The sequence below is a fragment of the Phyllopteryx taeniolatus genome, chromosome 16, assembly GCF_024500385.1.
Source record: "Phyllopteryx taeniolatus isolate TA_2022b chromosome 16, UOR_Ptae_1.2, whole genome shotgun sequence".
NCBI lineage: Eukaryota > Metazoa > Chordata > Actinopteri > Syngnathiformes > Syngnathidae > Phyllopteryx > Phyllopteryx taeniolatus.
In genome coordinates this window covers 18490958-18506176 of record NC_084517.1, presented here as the reverse complement: position 1 = coordinate 18506176, position 15219 = coordinate 18490958, and the positions used below count along the sequence as shown (strand labels likewise).

The 15219-nt window shown below is 41.8% G+C and overlaps 1 protein-coding gene across 4 annotated transcripts in view; it reads left to right on the top strand.

Annotated features, from left to right (window-relative positions):
- The window catches only part of rhbdf1a (rhomboid 5 homolog 1a (Drosophila)), a 38460-nt gene that overhangs the window by 15906 nt on the left and 7335 nt on the right, over positions 1 to 15219 (top strand). For 2 of the 4 annotated variants that reach the window (XM_061750132.1, XM_061750131.1), the window contains 7 exons: positions 8316 to 8461; positions 9514 to 9653; positions 10708 to 10815; positions 11279 to 11492; positions 13244 to 13450; positions 14356 to 14475; positions 14560 to 14720. In XM_061750132.1, coding sequence (XP_061606116.1) covers positions 8345 to 8461; positions 9514 to 9653; positions 10708 to 10815; positions 11279 to 11492; positions 13244 to 13450; positions 14356 to 14475; positions 14560 to 14720 — 1067 coding nt within the window. In that variant the 5' untranslated portion in view covers positions 8316 to 8344. The remainder of the gene's footprint in view (positions 1 to 8315; positions 8462 to 9513; positions 9654 to 10707; positions 10816 to 11278; positions 11493 to 13243; positions 13451 to 14355; positions 14476 to 14559; positions 14721 to 15219) is intronic. The other 2 variants (XM_061750133.1, XM_061750134.1) reach the window with 2 other exon arrangements.

Here is a 15219-nt window from a genome sequence, read left to right as displayed (position 1 = left end):
ATATCAATCTGAGAAGTCGTATGTAAGAAGGTCCTAGCTTCCAAGCCACAAAGTAGCTCCTGAGCTAACCATCACTAATCAGGTAGGTAGCCGTTTAGATACATAGATAGATACAGTATATACTAATAATGTCTATTGGTACCTATTTTTCTATCTAAGAAATAGTATCTAAGAAGGTCCTTGCTTCCAAGCTATCTACTAGCTTCCAAGCCATGCGCTAGCTCCCAAGCTAACTGCCATGAGTTACTGCCGAGATAAATAGATGGTTAGATACTAATAGATTTTAGCCATCTCACTTGTTAGTAAGTCATTAGTGGCATTTACTAGTCCTGTAATAATAAAAATATATATTAGGTAGCTCATAAGCTAGGTCCTGTCTTGGAAGCAAGCTAAAAAAATGTGGATGTTAGGAGCTTTTAAGTTGATACTATTTCTATTTGTCTAAGTATCTATCCAAAAGAAGGAAACTAGTGCAAGGAGGAAGGAAGGATTTTATGACTGTGACTTCTTTATCTGCGTTTGTGGGCATTGTGCTGGTTTATTTGTGTGCGGGATTACGGAAAAATAGACAGAAAAAAATGTAGCCCTTTCCCATGAACTTTGCGTAATGTGTTCCAAGAACGAAACCAATGCCAGGGTTTTATTTAATCATTGTGAGCTCATTTAGGGGGAAAGTGGATTCTCCTTAAGTCGTTGGCCAGTTGTCCACCTCGTGAGTGAAACGTAAAAAACAAAAAAGTACTTTTTTTCCCCTAAATAACAAGGTCTTTTATAGAGTACCTTTTCAGTTGTAGGTGGACGAGGGGGAAAACCAAAGTAATTGTGTCATTTCCTTGTATTGTTCCCAGCATCAAACCCTGACTCCAACATGAAGAAAGACAAAACAATAGCTCGTAGATGCATTTGTAGTAAATGACTGCCTTCAATGCAATGCCCTTTCTATGCCTGTTTAAGGTCAGACGTTATTATTTCCAAGTGGTAGTATGATATTAAGCTAAAATGGTGCACAAGAATAGCAAGTGCATGACAGAACAAGCAGAGACAGAGGCCCGAGGCCGGGCAGCGTTGCAGCTCTCACCACTGAGCTGGCCGGACTTCTCACTCGCCACATTAATGAGGTCGTACATCAGAGGAACCACTTCCTGCTTCCGACTGTCCGCAGATGCCGCCTCTGCTAAACCTGCCCTTCAGCTCAGTCCTGTCGCTTCCACCCTCTCACAAGTGCGACCACAGCTGGAATACACAGAGTGCCCGGAAACCAGACAGCTCCTGTCCATAAAGGGTACATTTGATGTGGTTTTCTGCTCAGGCATTTTCTTTTTTTCTTTTAGTGCTAAACTTGTGGGTATGGGTATTCACCATGACCAGGGCCATTTGGAAAAGGATTTTCATCAGACCATCCCAAACATTCGTGTTACCTCACTGTATTTTGCACAAATATAGTACAGTATAGTATAGTGTAGTTCACTCTCACAATATACATCTTTTTTTTTTTAGGGTTGCAATGTATACAAAACAGCTGCTTTTGTACCTTTTTAGCTCTGGAATTGTGACATGATCTCCTTGGAATCTAGTGGTGTAATTAGCAATGCTAATTGGTAATATCCATCCATCCATCTATTTTCTGAGCCGCTTCTCCTCACTAGGGTCGCGGGCGGGCTGGAGCCTATCCCAGCTGTCATCGGGCAGGAGGCAGGGTACACCCTGAACTGGTTGCCAGCTAATCGCAGGGCACATACAAACAAACAACCAGTTGCACTCACAGTCACACCTACGGGCAATTTAGAGTCTCCAATTAATGCATGTTTTTGGGATGTGGGAGGAAATCGGAGTGCCCGGAGAAAACCCACGCAGGCACGGGGAGAACATGCAAACTCCACACAGGCGGGGCCGGGGATTGAACCCGTGTCCTCAGAACTGTGAGGCTGACGCTCTAACCAGTCTTCCACCGTGCCGCCTAATTGCTAATAATTTTGCTGTTTTTTTTCTTCAAATTGGTTAATTAAAATGTATTATTTTTTCAAAATATTAGACAATTGTTTACATTAGAACGACCATTACCTAATTGGTTAATTACATAAACATTTATAGATTGTACCTTTAAGGACAGAAGCAGACGCTGACTATACAGTATTCTTATTTAGGGTGGTAAAACTAGGGATGTCCTGGTCACATTTTATTGTACCTGAATACAAGTCGAGTCACTTGATTTTAAGTATCGTCCGATACTGAGCCTGATACCTTAGCAATGCATTACGTAAGATATATGTCAGGATATATTTGTCATACTGTTTCCTCCTGTGGTCTGTGCGGCTTTTCAGACTTAGTTTAGTTTGTCACATCTTTTGACTTGACCTGACAGTCGGCCGTGTAAGCAAAATGTTTCCATATCCCACTCTGTGGCTCTTTTTACTTAATGAGCTGCAGACGAGCACCAAATTTTAAGTTTCGGGGACAAAGGTGCCCCCCACTACAGAGCATTGTGGCTGCAGCATAGACGCACAGACAGCTCCATGAAGCCAGCTCTGTAAGAGAAAAAAAATAAACCTCACTCGATACCAGTCAACTAAAAATTACGTGATTTGCCCAGATTTCTGATCACGTGGATCAGCTCGGGTCAAGTCTCGTTGAAACAAGCACAGTTACTGATTTTAAACAATTCTCACCAGAAAAGATCTGACTGTGTTTAAAGTCTTAGTTAACCACTCCTACTCGTCGAACATCCATCGATCCATGTTCTATAACGCTCATCCTCAGGGTAACAGGTGAGTGAAATTCGGGTTCATAATTTCCCATGTTTATTGATGCAGCAAAAGTTCTCTCGCATTCCTTTTCCTTTGGGGAGGACTTTTTGTTGGAGGCGAATTGAAACATTCAAGTTGCTTTTGCGCTTGGCCGAGCCCAAGGTTGTTTCAAGGGCTCCACCTGCGACACACAACAGTGCCTTTATGCGCCTGACTGGAGCACGATTTCTTTGAAATGATTCTATGGTCTGCGTGCGCTCAATAATAACAATAGCTCACCGTCCGGGCAATTTGTTCTGCCTGTCAGGCTTCGTCAACTGGGCCCGACCGACATTCGTGCACCTGACGAGATGTCGGCTGTGTGTTTTGTCTGTGTTCTCCCCCTGCCTAATGGTTGCTACATTTTAAACAAGCCGTGCAAAGCTTCCTTCAGTGTCCGGCTTGAGGAGAAAGTGTGTGTTTTTGGGGAGGTGGGGGCTCACGAAGTCGCTTGAAAGCGTGGCCCTGCGAAGTCAAAACAAATCCTAACTTGATGAAATCATGGCGCTGTAAAGAATGCGACGGGGAACGCAAACATGCCACTTATCAGTCGTATAAAACGCACCTCGCCTTGAAAGGGAGATTACGACTCCAGCGGGGCGATTGAGTGAAATCATTGGGGTGGAAAAAGCAGCAAGGCGGTTTTAAGAGTTTTTTTTCTCGTATGTGTGAATGTGGCCGTGAGCAGATCGTGCACCCTCGCTGATGAAAGAGGCTTATCCTCCAGCTTGAGTGAGTGCCAAACCCGTTCATCTGCGACTCTCCTCCACAGCAAGGACATCACTGCCGCTGGAGGGAGTGGCGGCCTTGAGGACTACTAATTTCAATTTGTGCCATAAACAGATGAGAAACGAAGCTAGTGATTGGCAGGCTAGTGCCAGTTGAGCTGAGATGTTGAGGAGGACAAGAGTGAGTCGGCAAATTAGGTCGTTGATCAGTTATTTTTACCATAGCACCAAGCGGGATAGCAATACAGTGAACCCCTGTCCAATGTGGGGTTTGTTTTATAGGTTTCATTTTAAATGTGATTTACTGTTTCCACAAAACAGAAGCAAGTCTTGAGTTTCTTGAAGCGTCACCATTAAAATGTCATTCGTTGTGTCGGCTCTGTGATACAGCTGTCTGCACTATGCTTTTAAAGTTGAGACCACAGCATATGAAACATAACCTTTAATCTAATGACAACTGTCAATTGTCCAGAATCCGTGCCTCTAAATAAATAAAATCAAGTGATTTAATTAAAGTAGTGAACACAGGGGAATGAAGATTTTGTTCACATTATTATTCTTATTTTTTTTTAAGGATGGTAACAGTTTTATGTCATGCATTATTCCCTTAATTATGAATCCTTCATTCTCCATTAGCCCATTTATGTACACATCTAATTATATTTAACCAAGAGAAAACAATCATGGCTTTTTTTTTTAATGGCGTTCTCTAAGAAACCTTAGACGTTACAAGGCTGCCATCACAAAGTAAACAGCATAGTTTGTCCAAAAATAAAGTTTCATTGAATTTGAAATACAACTTTAAAACTATTCACTGCAATAAATTCAATCAATCGTAATCTCAGTTGTTGTTCATTTAACTTTCATAAGGTGTGAATATTATTTTTTTGTGCTATGATTTGTGGGGGGGGGGGGAAAAAAAGTGAAAAAACATCTTATTACCACTCCAAGATTGTATGACTTGACTTGCGACTTACTTGAACCAAGTAATGACTTGACTCGACTTGCTTGAAATGTAGTGGTGACTCGACTTGACTTGCTTGAATCTTTCCCACAGTGACTTAGGACTTGCTTGTGACTTGCACATATGTGACTTACTCCCCACCTCTGCCCTGCAATGCTGCAGATTTACGCAAAACGTCCTGGCTTATGCAGTGGAGTCAAAGAGAGCCAATAAACTTCGGTGCAGCTCTCTTTAAAGAGTGCTGTGGTCAGGCTGCCACAAATCACTCTATATTGTTGTTGTTTGGGATTTAATTGTCCTACATGAGGTGCACATAAAGAACCGCAAATGGCAGTTATTCCTGGCAGAGTGGAATACCGGAGGCTGGGTGCTAGAGGGAATGGGCTAGGGGAAGAAGCCTGACACACAAGCAGAAGAGCGTGTGCATAACAAAAAAACAAGACAAAAAGCCACCCAGTTTGCCAGGAGGCAACATCGATCATTTACACAGCAAATCCTGAGCAACCAAACTTGTCTGTCAGGGAGGGAAAACGTCAAGTTGTGTCTGTGCATCCTTTTTAACTCGGCCCAGATCTGATCTGCGCAATCAGTAAGCTCTTGTGTTTGCGCAAATGATGAAATAGAATTAAATAGCAGGCAGGTTGCGTCACAGCAGTGTGACTTTGAGGCGAGAGAGCGTTGTCATTAACCCCCAAACAAGACACCAGCGATGACGAGACAGTGAAATAATCGGCCTTTGCAAGGTTAATAAAGCTGTTTCAATTGACATTAAGCGATGCATTTAGCTGTGTGTTTTTGTTAAAAGGATTGCACAAGCACTGAAGCGGGGTACAGAGAACTCCCATTTATCATGGGGGATACATTCTAGTTCTACCCGCAATATGTGAAAATCTGTGAGCGGAGACTATTTAAAAAAAAAATATAATATTAATAATAATTTTTTAAATAGTTTGAACCCTCTTTTTAAAACCCAATTAAACATAGCAATTGACAATTGAATTTTTCCGAGTAGAAGAGTAAAAGTACTTATTTCACAGAAAATTCTTCGCTGCTTTGTGAAGTAATGTCAGATGTTAGCCATGCTAGTCAGCTAGCAAGGGAATGCGGTATACTGATAACTGGTCCAAATTTAAGCATTTTACTCCCTTTCGATCATTGGATGTCTCTGAAAGATTGAAGGATTATCCCATGGTGTGAGTTGTACTAAATGCATTCCCCCTCCCTCTGCTTGGGAAAAGGTCTGGCTGACAATTACAAACGTTAAACCTGACTCTTGGTTGCGGGTGGAGATATTGGCGTGCTGTATTGGTCATCTCGAGTCCGGTACCGGGTTCGTACGCATTTAAAGTGGTTACAATGTTAAAAATGTGGGTTCGCATGTAGCCGGCTTTACCCAAACTCAAATTGCACCCCAAGACCTTCCTTCCAAGCCTTTTGTTCATTGGTCTGGCAGTTGGCAACCAGTTTATAACGCACATCAAACGCAGCTGCTAATGTAATCTTAGCTGCTAATGTAGGAGGGAGGGATGGACCGCTACAGCATTTTTCTGCCTAGGCTAATTTAACAATAGCTTTATTATTCTGGTTGCAATTTGAAGTGGCTGCATCATATACTGTAATATAATGAAATCACAGTAATAAACACATTTTAAATGTCAATCAAAAATTATTCTTTTGTATCAGATTGTGCTCCGTACGTAATGGACTAGCCTGTGGACATGAGAAGTACTGTACTTTTTGATTGTTGGTTTCACTTCTGCCGCTGTGTAACATCCACCCAATTGTCACTTGGTCAAAAAGAGAAGTTCAGAAGCTTGCAGTGAGTCTGAATGACAGCGGAAAGGCAGATGTGGTCCAGAGGAAGGACACTTACTATCGAGCATAGCAGGCCCAAGTGAGGACGTGACCGAGTCCACAAGCTGCACTGCGATGACACCGTCCTGAAGGTTAATTCCATCTACCCATCCATTTTGTACAGCGCTTGTTCTCATTGGGGTCAGGGGTGATCTGGAACGTATGCTAGCTGAATTTGGGGCAAGTAGCGGGGGTACGCTCTGGACTGGTTACCAGCACGCATATAGACAAACGAGCATTCCCACCCACATTCACACCATCTTTTCCTCAATTTCGGAGGGACGTCAAGGTCTTGGTAATGTCACTGTTGTGCCATATTTTCTCCACCTGATAATGACTGTCTTCACTGTGGAAATTATTTTGGAACCCTTTTTCTGACTGAGACCTTTAAACAATGAGAACCCTATAATTCTGTGGAAGCTCTCTGGACCATGGCTGTAAAATGTGACCACAAAAAAATGGCAGGAAAAGCCTACTAGAACCTCTTAACTTTATTGGGGATCATCAGAGGGTCTTTAAATGGTGGCAGGTGTGTGTTGAGTCCCATTTAACATGAGTTTAAATGTGATTGGTTAATTCCAACACAGCCACATTCTTAGTTATGAGTGTGCACACATTATTTCAGTTGTTTATTTTTACTTCATTTCATCAGATTACATTTATTTATGGAGGATAGGTTAAAGGTCACATTAAGGGTGGAAAAGTTCGAAATGATTTAGCTTGGTATAATTTTTTTTAAATCACAAAAAATAGCATTTGACCAGGTGTGTAGACTTTTTGTATAAATTTTAGATTAAAAGACATTTTGTATTTTTTTTATTCTTTACGAGCTATATACGTGGAACGTCGATTTAGCTGACTTTGGATTTAAAGCACAAAAAGTAGTCCAGTTGGAACTCAAAATCATCCCTCCCATGCACCAGTGAGGTAAATTTGGAGAAACGGTAAAACTTTTCAAACATTTTAAAACTTTTTTTGTATTTATTTACAACAATTGTGTACTGTACTGGTGTTTTTAGGCCACGGAAAAAGTGCTCAAATTTAACAGACAATTGGATTTAACGGACGGCCCCCCGTTTAGTCCGTTAAATTGAGATTCCATTGTACAAGTACTATATCTAGTGGGAAGCACGGTGAACTAGTGGTTAGCACCTCTGCCTGACGGTCGAGATGTACCAGCTTCGAATCTCGGCTCGGGCCATCCTGTGTGAAGTTTATGTTCTCCTCAAACTTCGTATGAGATTTCTCCCAGTATTCCAGCTTGCAGGAGCTGGAGCTGAGATTCAAATCCCGAACTATAGAACTGTGAGGCGGACTTAGTAACCACTTCCACATTTGCTGCCAGGATATTTCCATCTCAAACTTTTCTTTTCTTACTACGCATGTACACTTTGTTTAACCAGAAATAAAAACACACTTTTATTATTTATTATTATTATTATTATTATTATTATTTTTGCATCTTTCTCCACTTTGCTATGAGGGGACAGTTTTGTTGCAGACATTTACGAGTAGACGACAGAAAGTAAAACATGCAGTAAAAAGGCCTGCCTATGAGGCGATGAGCTTTTATTCTGCACCTCCTGTGGTCAACAGGGGGGGGGTCTACTCACATTTGTTGTTCGGCTCTGGAGGTGGTCCAACATTTAGTTAAGAGCGGAAGATGTTATATTTGCAAAAAGCGCTCTGCTTTTCTTCTATTTCCACTTCCTGGGGGTGGAATGGAATTGCGTCCGCATTGTTCTATGCACACATGGGTCCCCAAGAAAATTCCCAGGAACTAAATTTAGGTACTTCCAAGCAATTTCTAATTCCTGTGCTGCAAAAATTCTCCATAGTGTCTACAGCACCTTCTTGTGGGCTCAACCTGTTCTGCAAGGCGCAGCGTTGGCCCTCTTTTGAGGTTTGATGCTTGCAATGACACATTACATAATGTTTTCCTCTCCCTCCTTTGGTGTGTGTGTGTGTGTGTGTGTGTGTGTGCAGCTGGCAGGCCTGTGGTGGGGACACACAACATGGCAGAAGCGCGGCGGGAGAGCACCAGCAGCCTGCAGAGGAAGAAGCCTCCGTGGCTGCGATTGGACATTCCCACTGCTCAGATGTCGCTGGACGAGCCACCCACGTTTGTTCAGGTGAATCATAGGATCCCTAATAATAGTAATAATATGACAAATTTGTTCAAATAACATTACAAATAAAAATCACATTTAACATGTCTCATTGACCTCTTAACAACAATAATAATAATAGAATTCCATAGAAAGAGCACAACAAACATGAAAGGAAAGTCAAAGAGTTTTAGTTTTCCAGTTTGTATTGCTTTAATGTTTTGATCTTTTTGAAACGTGCTTATAAATAACTGTATACTAAATTCTTACTATAAACAGTGTTATTAAATATCTAATTAACTGATGTGTTGTTAAGTGAGTATAATTCAAAATGCAATACATGACTTGTTTTATGCATTCTCTAAACGTATGCCTGCTGAGACCTCGTCTTAAGGTTTAACACGATTTTGGTGAATTGAATCGAGGCACAGGCAGACAGATAAGCAAGCTCCGTGGATGTCAGACATTTTATATTCAGAAATATGTGAAAAGCAGGCGTCAAACCCTCTGAATCATTTTGAAAATCAATTGAACCCATTATTCTTATAATTAATATCATCTTCATTATATTTTTTTAAAATCATCCCACATGGCTGGCATGCAGTGTTTTATTTTTCAAAACAATACTGTTATCATTGGGAGGTATATTCAAAAACATTTGAAGAATACTCTGATGGTTGATGACTTTGACTTTGAAAACTATGCCGACTGTCATTTGTATCCAATATTTAGGAAAATATAATTTGTATAATAATTTGGTATGCAAGTGTACGCCAGTCACAAAAGTACTAGAGCCCTTTAATCTTTCCAATAAATCATCATATTAACTGTTACATTTAGAAAAGCCGTCCATCCTGTTCATTTGTGGGAAGCTGGAGCCTATTCCAGCTGACTTCAGGCGAAAGGCAGACTACACCCTGGACTGTTCGCCAGTCAATCACACCGCAAAATTGGAAAATATGAATAACATACAGTATTTCTATTGAAATTGTTTTTTGTTTTTTTATTAAATAAACTGCAATTGGACCGACGGGCATGGGCTAACTTTTGATATTTAATATTTAAACCTCTCGCAGCCGATAAAGAGGCAGGGCTTCCTGCGCAGCATCAGCATGCCGGTGGAGACGTCTCACCTCCAGTCGCCGCCCCGGGACTTCTTTGACAGCCGGCGGCCAGCCTTGCAGCGCCAGTCGTCCATCACGCAGACCATCAAGAGGTGAGACCACTCTATACGATTTATACACCTGCGTAAGAAGAACCTTTTACCTTTTCTTGTTTCCTTCTTTTTATGCAAATTGCATGGCTGGTTTTGATTTAACCAGCTTGACCTTACCTGCGTGCTAACATCTGATCAATAGGTGGGTTTCCTTAAGCGGGGTACACATATCTCGACAATTGGGCAGAATTTCGGCATGCCCCTCGTTGTGCTCGAAGTCAGCAAATGCACGATTATCAGATGTCCCTGAAAGATTATCCTGAGTGTTTATCCTGTGGTGTGGGGTGTGTTAAGAATGATTTTTGAAAAGTAAACATCATTAGCTAAGTTAGTTGAGCCTACCACCGCTAGTTAGAATTTATCCCGCCACAAATGGTCAAGCACTTTCAATCGCTTCATTGAACAAACGGTAACAAAACAAATGCAGAAAAAGCACGTTTGTACACTAACTGCTACGGCTACAACTGACGCCCAAGGACTCAACGCGCAGACTGGCTAACCTGAGCTAACAACAGCCTTTGACTACACTCTCATTCGCTAAGGCGCACGTCACCCACTGGGATAGGCCCCGCCTTTTAAAGTCACACATGTTCAAAGTCACACATACTACAGTGTAGAATGTGAGGATTGCCACCCCAAGTGGGCAAAAATAATACCTGCACCTCACATGCTTATTTTGTATCGGTATTATGCATAAAGCTTTAAAATGTAAATAATATAATTTATGGTTCCTACTTTGCGGATGTTTGTCGATATATCGAGAAACGAAGGACTGCTGTAGTTGCGTTTTTTATTTTTGTTCTTTCCCAAATCAAATCCTCTGTAAGCCATTTATTTTGGACATCCAAGAATTCGGCCTTTGCTTACTTATATCACATGGGAGGGAAATGCTTGCGTTCGGCCCCATCGTCGGTACCCCGCTTTAACCGTCCGTCTGCTTGGCCCCCTCATGACGACTCCCACCGCTTGCACTCTTGCTTCTCACTTTCTGTTCTTTCTCTGTTTCCTTCTTCTCCTCCTTCTTCTTTTGCACCTTCCTCCCGTCCGGCGACAGCAGCAGGAGGGTTCACTTTGAGCGGATTAACACAGTGCCCGTCAAGGGCCAGCGAGCTGCCCGCCGCAGCGCCAGGAAGCATCACTCGCTTTCCAGAACCCTGCTCAGGTATGCAGGGCAGACCCCACTTGTTAGAGCGCACACGGCGCTGGATGTGCACTTACGTCCTTGTTGGTTTTGTTTTTAACTCTCACTTGTGCACAGCCGCTGTCATATTTCTTTTCACATTAAGAAGAATGATTTTATGTAAATTGTAACTGTCAATGTTGGAGCAAGTGGACATATAAAGAAGGAAGTTTTGGGTGGTGATTTGGTGGGCACATACAGTATGGGTTGTGGGTGAGTGAGTGAGTGAGTGAGTGAATGAATGAATGAATGAATGTCGGTGGGTCAATGGATCTGTGTGGCTGTGTCAGTCTGACTGTTCTTGTGTATGTACTCACAAACATGCCCAGACGTGTTCCCTCACACTACAATTCTGACATCCGGGAAAGCGTTATCATCATGTCTTATCACGAGTGCCGTAATTGTTTGCGACTGTGACGTGAACGCCTGCCGCTTGTGGCGTCAGGGGCACGGCCGACTGGTTCGGGGTGAGCAAGGACGGCGACGCCACGCAGAAATGGCAGCGCAAGAGCCTCCGCCACTGCAGCCTGCGCTACGGAAAGCTCAAGCCGCAGGTGATCCGCGAGATGGACCTGCCCAGCCAGGACAACATCTCTTTAGCCAGCACCGAGACGCCGCCTCCGCTGTATGTGCCCTCCTCGTCGCATGGCATGCAGAAGGTAAAGACAATGCATCCCTCCGTCTCCAATACAGCCTCAAAGTCAAAACACAATCGAGGTGTTAGTTGCTGATTTTAAACCATTGGAAATAATGCAAATTGAATTACAGCAGACCCCCGCATACTCGGGGTCAGAGGTGGGTGGTAACGTGCTACATTTACTCCTTACATTTACTCAAGTAGCATTTGGAGTAAATTGTACTTGTCAGAGTACTTCTAATACTGTATACTTTTACTTTTTACTCGAGTATTTATGTTATTGAAGACAACGGCCCGTGACTCGTGTTTACACTGAGACGAAGTAAAACAACAGCTTTCATGTATTGTATTTGTCTGGCACTGTCTGCCCAAACGTGGATATTTCAGCCCACTTCTAACTTGAGAAAACACCTTGTGGTTAATTGCAGATTTTTTGTTGTTGCTTTGGCAGCCCTATTTTATCACAAATACCTGTAAAACATGCATCTCTTTGGGGTATGTGGTAATATTGCACACACTGTACACACACTCATATCAGAATTTGCACATTTGCATTTATTTGTTTTTATTATTTTGATATTCCTGCTCTGACTAAAAAAACAATCTAAAATTACTCACGATTTACTCAGTACTTGAGTATTTTTGTCACTGTGTACTTTTTACTCTTACTCAAGTAATTTTTTGGAGGAATACTTTTTACTTTTACTTGAGTCACATTATTGTCAAGTAATAGTACTCTTAATTGAGGACAAATTTTGGCTACTCTACCCACCTGCTCATGGTTTGGTACCTGTGGATTCTACCTAATCGCAGCCTTTTTTCAGTTTTTTTTGTTTTTTGTTTGTTTCTTTTTCAATATATCTCCTCTTATTCAAGTATTTTTGGGGCTAAAAAAAAAATAATATTCACGGATTTTCATCTTTAAGAACTGTTTGTTTTTAAACATTTTGGCTCAAGTTTTGTTACATTCGTTTGCAATACATTTTAATTTAAACATTATTTAATTATAGTGGAACCTTGGTTTACAAACGACCGGGTTTACGAACCATTCGGTTTATGCACAAAATGTCCACCTTTGACCCCACGGTGCAAGAGCTTGCTGGTGATAGTGTAAGCCAGGCTTTGTGGTCTGTTTCTTTTTAAATATTGTCTTTTATTCCTTTTTTTCCTTCCTATCATGTTACCATGCCATCTTAAACTCTGTGACTAGACAGCATTGTTATGTTCACCGAGGATATTGCTGGCCCGAAATGGCCCCCGCATCCCACAATTCAGCACGACTTTTGCGTTGCTTTGAGGGATATGGCGGCCATTCTGGGCTAGTGGTACCCATGGTGACCGTAAGCTGTGCTTTATGCAGAAAAGCAAACACATTTCAAAGTGAGTTGCTCGCAAACGCACCTTGTTATTTCTCCGTAATAATGTGTTTTCACTTGTTTCTGTATCGTACAATATATATTTTCAACAACACCCCAATGAAAAAGCAAAAGTAAGTTTGCTCTTTGCTTTCATTTTGATTCATTTCAATAGAAAACAACACTGTGCTTTTTTTCAACGTTTTGGTTTGCAAATGGAACATTATTATCAGAACAAATAAAATTTGAAATTGAGGCTCCTCTGTCTTTTTAATTTAAATTATGCTTGATGTTACAGTGACTTCAATTAACATGAAATATACCTTTAGGAATCACGTTTCGATAAACACTTTAGCCTACCAAACCACTCCTAAATGTCGTGATTGTTGGCCATAGTTTAAACAAATTCTTGCCCTAGATCGTCGACCCACTGGCCCGCGGCCGAGCCTTCCGCACGGTCGAGGAGGTTGACGGCTACAGCGTACCGCAGACGCCAATCACGCCCGGGGCAGCGTCGCTGTGCTCCTTCACCAGCTCGCGCTCAGGCCTCAACCGGATACCCCGCCGGCGCAAGAGGGAGTCCGTGGCCAAGATGAGCTTCCGGGCGGCGGCGGCGCTGGTCAAGGTGAGCTAGCGTTTTGCACTCTTTAGAAAGAAACACCTTTCAACCTCATCTCAAAATGGCTCATTGGGTCTGCCAACGAGGTCAACTGGTGGTTCGCAAGCCAAAAGTGGGTGGTACAAGTGTTTTGCTTGTGTCGCGGACAGCTAGTCGACCACCTCCATTCATCCATTTTCTCTAGCCCTTGTCTTCATTGAGGTCGCGGGGGTGAGCTGGATTCTATCCCGGCTGACTTTGGACAAGAGGCAGGATACACCCAAGGACTGTTTACCTGTCAATCACAGAACACATTCAGTTGAAACCAGAAGTTTACATACACTATATTGAAAGACATCTATGCTTGTTTCCCCTCACTGTCTGACTTGAAATCGGAGTAAACTTTTCCTGTTTTAGGTCAATTAGGATTGCCAAAATTATTTCTATTTGCTAAATGCCGGAATAGTGAGACGATTATTTGTAGCGTCTGAAAACGCTTGCCAAACGACAACTCCTGTTTGTTCCTCTATTCCACCATGTTGCCTTAAATCAGTAATTCCTATTTCCTTAGTCATTTATGCAGTTTTAATATTTTGATTATCTGAATTATGTATTAATATCATTAGCAAGAGGGTTAAAGTATATAAATGTCTGTTTTTGTGAAAAAGGTGACATTTTAAAATTTTGCGTTATTTTTGCCTTAGCTTAGTTTGACTACGTGTGCCACGTAGTTATAGCAAGTCTGCCTCGCAATCGAGAGATTCTGGGTTCAAATCTCAGCTCTGACGTTCCTGTTTCGTGTGTTTTCTCTCCATACTTTGAGAACACTTGTCAATCTGGACATTGTTGAATCTATATACCAAAGTTTTAAAGCCAATTGGGTTAAATGTGCTGTACAAAAAGTATTTATCTGTGTGTGTTGTTTGTGTCAGGGGCGCTCCATACGGGACAGCACCCTGCGGCGGACCCATCGACGCAGCTTTACTCCGGCCAGCTTCATGGAGGAAGACATCGACTTTCCCGATGAGCTGGACACGTCCTTCTTTGCCAGAGTAAGTCGGTCATGAGGACAACAGCAGCAGCCACGTGTGCTCTACAGTATATTTGCACATCTGCATGTTTTTTTCTTTTGTCAGGATGTTCTGATGCCCGAAGAGCTGTCCACGTACGCTGATGAGGTGTTCGAGTCGCCATCGGAGGCGGCCGTGAAAGAGGCAGAGCGCGGCAACAAGGATGAGATGGAGCTGACTGGAAGCGCACTGGATAAAACAGCTCTGGAGAGGAGTCACCTGATGCTGTGAGTCCACCTCCTATAGATGGCGCGATACAAAAGGAATTCTCAGCTTATAGAACAATATAGGGGTTTTTTTGTGTGTGGAAAAAGACAAAAATCAACCACAGTGTAAGAAGTGTTTTAATTTTAAAAAAAATTTGATTTTCAAAGGTACTAGCGTTCTTAAATGGATCATAATTCTTGTTTTGTTGTTGAGAATTTAGGATAATGCCATTGACGTTTTTTTTAAATTTATTAGCATTTCGTTTCTTAAATAAATAAACAGCTTATTCAGTTGGCTTGTTCCATCGGGGGGGGGGGGGGGGGGAAATGGAGCATAGTCACTGACATGAATTTTGTAGATTTTTATTTTTTTGGTATTTTTATTTATTTATTTATTTATTTTCCAATTTTACTAAGATTTTTCGATAAATTGCAATTACGAATTAAAATAAATAACTCCAGTTTCCCCCCTATTTTCTTTCATTTTATATGCATTTTTTTTATTATTATCAATTTATTC